This window comes from Jatropha curcas, chromosome 3 (genome assembly GCF_041381405.1).
Source record: "Jatropha curcas cultivar XTBG-Jc1 chromosome 3, XTBG_Jcur_1.0, whole genome shotgun sequence".
Taxonomy (NCBI): domain Eukaryota; kingdom Viridiplantae; phylum Streptophyta; class Magnoliopsida; order Malpighiales; family Euphorbiaceae; genus Jatropha; species Jatropha curcas.
In genome coordinates, this window is record NC_143153.1 from 27,787,101 (window position 1) to 27,797,694 (window position 10,594).

The window sequence follows — 10,594 nt, forward strand, 5'->3', positions numbered from 1 at the left end:
GGAAAACACAGGATATGAAATTGGAGTATATAACTCAATTAAAAGGATAAGCAGTCATCCCTAAATTTAAAGAAAGATTGAATAAAGGAAACGAGGTATCAAATGAATCATTCTACAGAGCAAGATAATTTTCAGTTGCAACCTAACAGTATTCGAAAATCAGCAAAACCTGGATCTAGGCTAACTTTAATAATTCTAACCTCATCTTCAACTAATACATGGAAAAGGGATTGTATAAACTAATATTCTCACCAGACAATCAAAATGAGGCGCAGATATTCCCTCACCTTGCCTTCATCCAGCAAAAGAGCATTAAAGTGAAAGACAACACCATGAGTTTCCCCTCTTCCGTGTTGCCTACAATTCCTAAAAGGAAATTCAATCACCCCTGAGAAGAAAACTATTTATTTCCAAAGAGTGAGGGGTGTAGGATTCATGGTCATCATGTTGTTCCTAGGCACCTCAACTTGTTTGCGTATTAAAGACATATTTTTCCCTTTAATCTCATGGAACTTTATATTGCTGCTACAAGGTTGTGCCCCCACCATCTGACATAAGAGATGCTGCTGCTGCAGCAGCAGTAGGAACAACACCTGTTGAAACACCAGGTTTTGACAAATGCAGAAGCCTGCCACACATATCAAACAAATCTCAACTAATAAGAATACATCATACTCAAAGATTATAAGAGTATTCAACTACTTTGATTATAATTTTAGCCTTTTTATTCTTTCTTTAAATCTGTCATCAAGGGAACAAAGATTTTCCTGTTTTACTAATCCTAATTATCATATGCTCCTACTAATCAAAACAGACTCATTGATCAAATCACAGGTTGAAACAATACAAGTCTTGCGAGTCTAAGCATGCACCAATGAGCCAAACATTCAAATGCAATGCAGTTTGTATGGTCATGCTATTGACAATTACGCGTTCAGGATCAAGAAGCTTACGGTGCAAGATATTCACAAAAGGATGACATTGCAGCAACAACTTCAGAATAATTTTCTGGGGTTGCAGGGGCCGTTACTTCGACCAATTGTATGCCTGGAGTTACTGGGACAGCCTCATCAGTAGCATGTAGTTTTAGCATCTTATTAACAGATGACACAGTAACTGTTATCCGAGCACCCCTTTGGAAATGGAAGGCAAACCCAACTCTCAGCAGTTCATGGTCCAATTTGTAGCCAAGTGCATGAAATAACCGAAGCACATTCTTGCTTGCTTTGCTTTCCACCATAGTCCTGACCAGGACTGAAATTTGCTCAGCACCAGCACCTCTCATTGCACCTCCAACATGTTTAACAGTCCTGCAAGGTATAAGGTTTCCGTAACCAGGCATACATATAGCAAAATCCAACAAGCAATTGGACCAACCGTATATTTTACCAAGTAGGTTCAGGCTGCTCAAGGTCACACAAAAGTCGAACTTCTGAAGCAACAAGTCCTGAAACAAAAGAAATGGGATTCTGAATTAGCAAGACTTGATTCCACCACCTATAAAACAATAGCCTACTGTAAAGAGCTATTTGATATTTAACAGTAATTTCAAATTTCAAAACATAATTAGAATTATAAATTGACATACAGCACAGGATGATATAAATTAACATGGTTCAAATCTTGTATATATCTTCCTGTGCCAAAAGTTTGTTCACTTACCAAGGTTTGGACCACTTTTCAAACATAATTCATGGATCCTTAAGCGTTCTCTATGAACACCACAAAGACCCTGAAGAAGAATCTCAAGGGCCTCAACATGCTGCAAGAACAACATGTGTGTTACAATATAAAACGAGCCGAAAAAATTATATCAAATTCTTCTTTTCGGTTATCAAATTCTTGTAGAGGAATTGATAGGCAGCAGAGATAGGAATATGATCATTGGTTGATTCACAACAATAATCAATGCTCACCATGTTGTACAAGTAAAACCACACAAACCAAGTTAATTTAGCTCCAATCCAGAATCCAGAAATGAAGATTATATAGAACTAACTCGGAGGAAAAGGAAAAGATAAAAATCAAAGAAATAACCTCATTTCGCAAATTGGCATATCTTAATATGCATCCACCAATAACCTATTCCAAGGGTTCAACTAGAGTGGTCTCTAAAATGTCCCTTCCATCTCATGACAATAATTGTATACCACCTTGCAGGAAGAATGCTATAGCAAGCTAGATACAATATCAATGAACAACATTATTCAAGTTTCTCATTGAAAATAGGCATAACGCTTTGCATGTTCAAAAAAATGCATTCTCTGCATATGGATATCTTAATCTAGGCAGGAATATACAAGAAAATGTCAAGTACAAAATATGAACACTTGAATTAGAAAAAGTACAAAATGCTCAACTTTGCAAAACTCAAAGCACCAGTAGATCTTCAGCTCATATTTGCATATGGGTAAGGGATAACATGCAAACTATGCTAATTACTAAATCATCACAAATTAAAATGCAAAGCATTCATCAGTTTTGAACAAAAAGGCAAATAGCATCACAATATAGTAGCTAAAATAGCAGCAGACAGCAGAGACAAACAAATATGCAAACTATTGAACAAATCGTACCTATCCAAGAATTAGGTATTCTGGACACTAAAAAGCATACAACAGTATTTAGTTCTAATTTTGATTTATAATCATTTTAAAAGAGTGCCATGATTCTGATATCAAAATTGTTACAAAAGTATCTTTGTGTTTATTTCATAGCACTTTTCCAATCCAAATGCTTAGAAAACCAAAGACCGAAAGGATGGACCAGATCATGGCATGAATTCTCAGAACAGAAATATCACTCATTTAGGCATTGATAATTTGTAGAAATACTCATCACTTCCCTCTCTAGAAAATCTAATCCACAAAATATGTCAAAAGCCAAATAAATACAAATATTGAACCAAATTAAACAATAAATCAGTACTCATTATTGTCTGATGGCATAATAGTTAAAAAAATTCATATTTTAGCAGAACCAAAAATGTGAAAATGATAAAAATAGAAATGAGCCAGAGAAAATTCAGGATATCTATAGTTCAAACATCAAGACTGCAGCCTGTGCGTGTGCAAATGAGTGCAAGCGTAGAAGCATCATGAACACCAACCACAGCATCATGACAAATTAGTTGCCTATCAACACCTTCACCAAACCCTCGTGAATTGAATATCAAATGAATCAATGTATGGTAGAAAATATAGCCTACCTGTGTCTCAATAATCCCTTGTACAACGCACTCCATTGTAACTGTAATTCACTTGATTTCACTTCCAATTTTCCAGTATTTCCTATAAAATTTCAACAATTTGAAAAGAATGAACTTTCACAAATAATACACTTCATAAACAAAGATGCTCACATCAAAATTAAAGATGAAAAAATAAAAACTAAGAAGTGATTAAAACAGAAAATTCAAAGCAAAAAGGGGTTTCTCTCAGACAAATGCTGCGATTACTTGTCAAGGAGAAAGGAATGAATTAGAGATCAGGTTCATATCATTCTTCCATCATCAAAGAGAAAATCCTCACTAAAACCAAATCCATAGAAAGATACTAGGACCAAAAAAAAAAAAATTTGAAGAGTTACCTGACAATCAGCGAATCAGAAGCTACAAGATACCAGCTCTTCAACTTGTAAGTGCCCCTAGAACATTGCACTATTGCAGAGTTTTTTGTTTTTTAGTTTAGGAGCTGACGATAGTTGAAAAATGAGCGTTATACGTTTCTGTTTTTTCCTTTGTTTGTCCCGTCACTAGGTAGAGGGAAGATAGAGCGACGGCGTGAAAGTTATAAATCAGAAGCATATAGCAACGGCGAAACATCCATAATAACCTGGACCGGGATCAATGGATGATCACGGAGGCCCATGAAATGGTTAGTGACCTCCATTTCACTGTGCGGCCCCAGGTCCCTGTCTAATTAAAGCCCAAAAGTTGAATTACTTTCTATTTTTACATTTCTATAATATAAAATACAAATTTTAATATCTTTAATTTAAAATTTAGTTTTTGTTTAGATTTAGATATACCTTTGTGAAAATTCGAAGTTCAATGCTAAGTTTGGAGTAGAGGAAAGTGATTTTGCTTGTTTGGGAATAGAAAGGAAAATATTGAAGGAAAAAAAATATATGTACAAAATTTCTCTTCGGCCCACAAAATTTTTTAAGTTTTGATTTGGATGGCTGAGATTGACGAGTTGTATAAGGCTGGGATTTAATGTTAAATAATACGACGTAGTTTTAAGGCAGAGGTAAAAGCACAGCAAAAAAAAAATGTAAAAATACTAGTTAACTCACTATTTGCCCTGAGATTTTGACTTAATAGTTAACACACTGAATAGGTTCCTATTATTTCAAAAATTAATTATTCAGGTTTTCAAATTAAAAAAATAAATTATTGAGCACTTTGAAATAATTATAGAGTAGGTGTAATTTTCTTATAAACCGTAATTATTACAAAAAAAAAAAACAAATTATTTTTAGTCCTTTCAGCTAATATTAACTAAATTCTATTATTTACTGTAAGATTCCACATGAGCATGAGACGCAATAAACTGTACCACACCAGAAACAAGCTCTTTAACCCCAACCTCCGCTGTAGTATCAACCACAAGCTTCGGTACATCACCCACATCATAGTCAGTGCACCCACCATATCCTTCTATTAACCTCTCCAAATCCTGCCACGTGGAAGGTTTATGCCAACTGGCTTCATCACCTGCACCACGTTGTTCTAACCTTCGACGCCATTGATCCTCATCCAACGGCTTACATTCAACGATCACAAGGCGAGCGGCAGCTGATGATGCCAAATGGATTAATTGATCGAGGTGCGACCTACGCGAGAGAGGAGAATCAATTATAACGCTGAGACCAAGATGGAGTTGAGTAGAGGCGATTTGCCAAACGACATGATACGACAAATCGTTGAGGAGTTCGGTAGGTACAGAAGGTGAATTCTGGAGAAAAAAAGTGCAGTCGCGAACGTCGTCTTTGTCTATGAGAGGGATTTTGAGAGAAGAAGCCAAGGAGCGAGCTAAAGTGGTTTTGCCTGTGCCGGGATGCCCTTTCATTGCTATTATCATCGGGACCATAAATTTCTCTCCTCCTGCTGTTTCTGCCATATCTTTTAATTTCTTCTGCCTCTTCTTCTTCTTTCTTCTTCCTTTTTTTTTTTTTTTTTGTGATTTTTGTGTATGGAAATGACAAATATGAGACACCTCATCAAGATTTATCCTTTATGGATATCCATGATAATAATCCTAATTTTGAGTAAAGGAAACCTATACAAAAAAAAAAAAGATATATATATATATATATATATATATATATTAGAACAGAATTGTCAATGCCACGTACATATTAATTGTTTTTGGCTAATAATTAAATATATCCTAGATTTTTACATAATTTTCAACTACGCCCTATTTTATTTTATCAAATTGAAATCAATGTCGTTATCAGATTATTTATAATGAAAACAATTTTTTAACAACAATTGATAATGCCATTGCAACCAATTTTTTATAACACCAAATGGACTTATTTGCCCTTCCTAATTTAAATATAACATTTTTTTTTTCTCTCAAATCCTATCTTCTCTCTTTTTCCCTTTATAATTTTCCCATTATAGAATCACTTTAAATACGAAATCTTATTCATTTAATTGATTGTCAGCCAAATATTTTATGCAAATACCATATTTCCATTCCAATTCCTATAATTATATTCATCTTCTCCATCTAATCATTATCATCATTAAAAAGGCATTGTTGAAGATGGAAACTCTCTTCATCAACCAGGTGAAATTTAACAAGACTAATTTTTGTAAACACTGTTGATTTAAAATTTACTTCTTGCTAATTGCAAGCAATGAAATTTTCCTGAATATAATTAATTTGTTTTGTTTTGGCCATTACCTACCACTAATATATGCAGATTCTTGCTCAAGAAAGTTTATTGTGTTTGTTGAATCAATGCTGGCAAGGTATATGTTAAAATTCTCCAGTGAAAGTATTTTTTTATACCATTTGATAGCGAAGTAATTTAATTTACACGATTTGAATTTTTATCTTATTTTATTAATTCATTACTGTTTATTATTAATTGGCATTACAATACTATCAATTCACTTATTTAGGGTATTAGTTTATATTTTGGGTTAGTGTTAGATATTTGTTTAATAATAAGGGCAAGTAAGTCCATTTGATGTTATAAAAAATCATTGTTCTGCATTAACACAACGTGCTCTGAAAATAACAGTACCCTTATTTTATTTAACAATTCAAATTTTTCGGAGAGTGTCCTTTTGTTACGAAGCATACACTCCAATTATTACTGAGAAAACTCATTCTTGATTAATTTGATAGAGATTGTTAATTTATGATGAGTGCAAAAGATAAGAAGAAAGATGATTGAAAACTTGAATAATAAAATAATAAAAAATAAATAAATGAAGCGATGCTATTTTTTATTGATTCTATTTGATTTTCTAACTAAAATTTGTTTTTTTAGTTATTTCGCTTCAGCATAATTTTTTATTTTTTATAAATTAAACTGTAATATTTCAATTTGGTTCAATTGAATTATTCATGGTTATTCAAGTCAATTTAGTTATTATATTCATAACATTTAATTATTTCAATTCACATTAGTTTGATTTGGTTGAACCGAATGCTCAATCCTACACTAATTTACTAATATTAGGTCATTGATGTGTATTTGCCATTTATAGGCACTAGTGCATGCTCTGGATTCAGTATCACCAATATAGCCTTCAATAAGTTGGGATTACCCAGAAACATGTTGAACTTATTTTTGGTCAATTTGACAGAGATTGTTCATTTTATTGTAGTTAATGCAAAATATGAAAAAAGAAAAATGGTCGAAAAACTTGAAATGAGCCATGCATGTAATTCCCAAGAAGATAAGGCAAAACAATATTATATTCATTTAAAATAATAAACGAAGAGATACCAAAAACCAAAATGTTTACTAATCAATAGCTATATAAAATTAAAAATAAAATATCCACAATACCAAAATGTACACTATTTTTTTTTTTCGAATTATATTTAGCCTCAAAATTTCATTAAATGCATATTAATAATATGCTCTTAGAACTAAGATTAATTAAGTGTGTGCGGATAATAAGTAATGTTGCTAAATTATTCACTTTCAAATATTTATATATATATAATCAAGAAACTAATGATATATAATGCACAGTTGAAGAAGATCAAGGATTATAAAAATGGCCACCACAGTGACACTTCCAACCCAGTGGCTTATAATTGGAGTACCTGTTACCTGAAGGATACGTGTCAAATAACTTGAGATCATTTTTGGTCAAATGACTCGGTTTGACTCGGTGGTGACTCGGTATAGAAGGCACTTGAACTGCCATACATGGATGGCATCCATTGCACTTGTTGTGGCAACTCGGTGGCGTTGAACCCAATCTTGTTTTCTCCTCAAACAATAAACTCTACACAAAAATAATAAAATAACCATTACCCATATGAGCAAACTAATTAAAGATACTAGATTTAAATTAATTAGGGCTTACCCGATGTTGATAATTAAGGGAAGAGAATGGGGAAAAAAGGAGAAGAAGAAGAAGAAGAAAGAAACACAATGCTGCAAAAACTATAAGATATTGTTGATGGAAACTCATGACTCATGAAAATAAAGATTTCATGTCACCATTATACATATACAGAGAGCTTAAGAAATTATAGAAATATGAAAACCCAGGTGCCAATGCTTCTTCCTAAACTAAACTCTTTCTGCTAGAAGGGTTTGGTTGCTTTTAATGGATCTAAGAGGCAGTGACAGACAGTGCATAAATGGTGAGGTAAGTGTACTATAAAGTGGTGGTGGCCTGGTGGTGGTGGATGTTCAAGCTGCTTAGCTACTATTAGAGAGAGAGAGAGAGAGAGAGAGGGTGGCAGTGGCAGAAAAGTGAAAAGAACGTTACAGGAGAGGAAAAACAAATTGGGAAAATCCAACTCTAAAGTGAATAATAAATACTAATAATTAAGTTTTAGCTTGATTATTATTCTCCAATTTTCCTTAAGAGGTGGGTATTTCCTATTTTGATTTTTTTTTCTTTTTTTACATTTACTAATGTAATCAAAATTTGTACTATTGATTTAATAGAACTTATACGATCAAACATTAAAAATATGTCCATAGTACATCTTGTAGCTCATTTAACCTTAGCTGAATACAGTTGATGACAGAACTTGCTCTTTATGTTATTTATTATGGTATGATTTTTAGAATTAAATCATAAATAGATTCTTATTTATTATGTTGAATTGGAAAACAACCTAATTAAGGAGTGAATGGTACCTAAGCGGAGACTTCTCTGTCCTATTTATATTTTCGGCACACCTGATAGAAATTTTTTTTTTATTTAAACACCTGATTATAAACTCTTTTTATTAAAATATTAAAATAAAAAATTTAAAAAACTGAAACATTAAATTTATAATTAACACGAACATACACCAAATTTATTACAGCGTCAAAGTCAGAAACTCGCAGGTACAATAAATTTTTTTTTAAGAAAAGGAAGTCATGTAGCATAATTGTTTATTTATTATCCATTTGTAGTTTGTACTGTTGCTGTAATGTTTAAAGCTGTGTGGCAGTAGCTGCATAGAAAGTGAAAGGATTGGGAATATATAAAAAGATTAAATAGAAACATTTATTAAAGACAGACTCACTTTCAGACTTTCAGTTTGACTGTGATTGATATTGAATAATTCGCCTGAAAGGAATATTATTTTTCTCATCAATAATATTTGTCCCATCTCAGTCTTTATTTCTTCATTTAACCTATGTTTCATTATTTACATTTTTAATTTATAATATTACCTTATACTTCTTGGCTAAACTTAAATTTTATAGTTTTTAATTTTTTATAAAAATTAAAAATTAATAATAAATCTCCTCAATTTTTTTTTTAAAAATTAATATCTGGTTGAAATAAAATAATTAATATTATTTAACTTTACCAAAGTTCAATTTTTATAATAAAATAAAATTTTACCAATAATATTAGTGTTGAAATAATTCTGAAAATAAAATATTTGTTGTCCTTTTCCCCTCCTTTAACAGCATTCTTGTGCAGATTAAAAGAATGGATCTAAAACTGTGGCAGAAAGAATACATAGACACCATATGGCTATGGCTGTGTCTCTGAACTCATGCCTAGAGATACATCAAATGCTGTAGATTTATTCCCATATCTACAAATTCATTGGAACCCAGTGGGAAAAACTATTTACCCAATCAAAAAGTTAAAAGAAAAATACTATTTACTGATTATTAAATATTTAAAATAATCGAGGTAAACCAAGTACATGAATATTAAGTGCATTTATTGCATTGTAATACTCTTTTCTGTTCTATTTTATTATTCTATTTTTTAATGTCTTAAAATATTTATAAGATTTCTAAATTTATATATTTAAATAATTATTTTTTCTATAATAATTTTTATAATTGCTCATTAAATGAAGAATTTTATTAATATTTTAATGAGTTAAATGATAAGAAAGAGCAAAATAATTTTTATTAATGACAAAATGACTAACAGTTATCTTACAGACTATACAGTACATTTGAATATAAGATGTTTATACATTATAGAAAGTTAGAAACATAATATATCATGTAATCTATATTGGGTATTACCAGTAATTAATAGAAAACATTATTCAAGTTTATTAAACAAAAAGGCAACCGAAGTACACGTGTTATGATTAGATCTTTCCATGCATGTGGAAATGGATACATTGAATGATGATGATGATGAAGATGGTGGAGGGCTCTATCTACAGAGACAACCACTGGTCCTTTTTAGTGTAATATACTGTTACTAAATGCTGGACATGCAAATTTTTACATCGACAGGTGAAATGGGTAACTTGAAATTTGTAATTAGAAGAACAACTATACTCTGTTTCCAAGCAGATGAAACTCAAGTTTGTTTAGATTTTTTTTTTCCTTTTCTTTTATTTATTTACCTTTTACCTTTTCTACGTTTCCTGATTTGTTACACAGTGATTTTTTCAGATTGACAGTGATTTTGCTTATGTACACTCTCATCTCTATAAATAGCAGAGAGAGACAAAGACAATGATAGTGATTTATCCGATGTAAAAACACCTTTTAACAGTGAACAAAGAAAGAAAAAGAAAGCTCTTTAAACAGGTAAAATTTTTGAGGTTAAGCTTTTAAAGCTGAAACGCCAAAAACAGTAAAAACGGTTCTTTTTTGTTGACTTCTCTAATCAATCACTGCATTTCCCATCTGTGATAATTTGGTCAGCTGGTAGTACGGATAATTCAGCCTTATGGTTCTTTCATAGGTCTGATATTTGTTTTTTCTACCCGTTGTTGTGAAGTGGACTTTATTGGCTTGTAAATTTATTTTTTGGTATTTGGAAAATTCGATGGGTTAGAAGTAAAGGCTGTGGCATACATGTCACGAGTACTTCATCAGATCGATGACAATCTGTGAGGCGTAAAAAACTAATTAGATCAAATTTTACGCCCCTAACTCTTCTTCAGCCAGACTTAGA

The 10,594-nt window shown here is 31.8% G+C and overlaps 2 protein-coding genes across 3 annotated transcripts; both read right to left on the reverse strand.

Moving 5' to 3' along the window:
* Nucleotides 1-61: 61 nt before the first annotated feature.
* Nucleotides 62-3,892, reverse strand: LOC149497835 (mediator of RNA polymerase II transcription subunit). Of its 2 annotated transcripts, none has more exons than XM_089718861.1 (6): nucleotides 3,589-3,892; nucleotides 3,209-3,290; nucleotides 1,663-1,762; nucleotides 1,390-1,447; nucleotides 954-1,310; nucleotides 62-628 (listed from the first exon to the last, which is right to left on the reverse strand). In XM_089718861.1, exons 2-6 carry the CDS (start codon nucleotides 3,242-3,244, stop codon nucleotides 526-528), a joined length of 654 nt encoding a protein of 217 aa, XP_089574987.1. In that variant the 5' UTR covers nucleotides 3,245-3,290; nucleotides 3,589-3,892; the 3' UTR covers nucleotides 62-525. The 2 variants fall into 2 exon arrangements, with proteins under 2 accessions (XP_089574987.1, XP_089574988.1); XM_089718862.1 differs by lacking the exon at nucleotides 3,589-3,892 and adding an exon at nucleotides 3,458-3,526.
* A 3,095-nt stretch (nucleotides 3,893-6,987) lies between these two features.
* On the reverse strand, nucleotides 6,988-7,971 carry LOC110010343 (EPIDERMAL PATTERNING FACTOR-like protein). Its single transcript, XM_089718863.1, has 2 exons — nucleotides 7,568-7,971; nucleotides 6,988-7,486 (listed from the first exon to the last, which is right to left on the reverse strand). Exons 1-2 carry the CDS (start codon nucleotides 7,673-7,675, stop codon nucleotides 7,238-7,240), a joined length of 357 nt encoding a protein of 118 aa, XP_089574989.1. The 5' UTR covers nucleotides 7,676-7,971; the 3' UTR covers nucleotides 6,988-7,237.
* Between the last annotated feature and the right edge of the window lie 2,623 nt (nucleotides 7,972-10,594).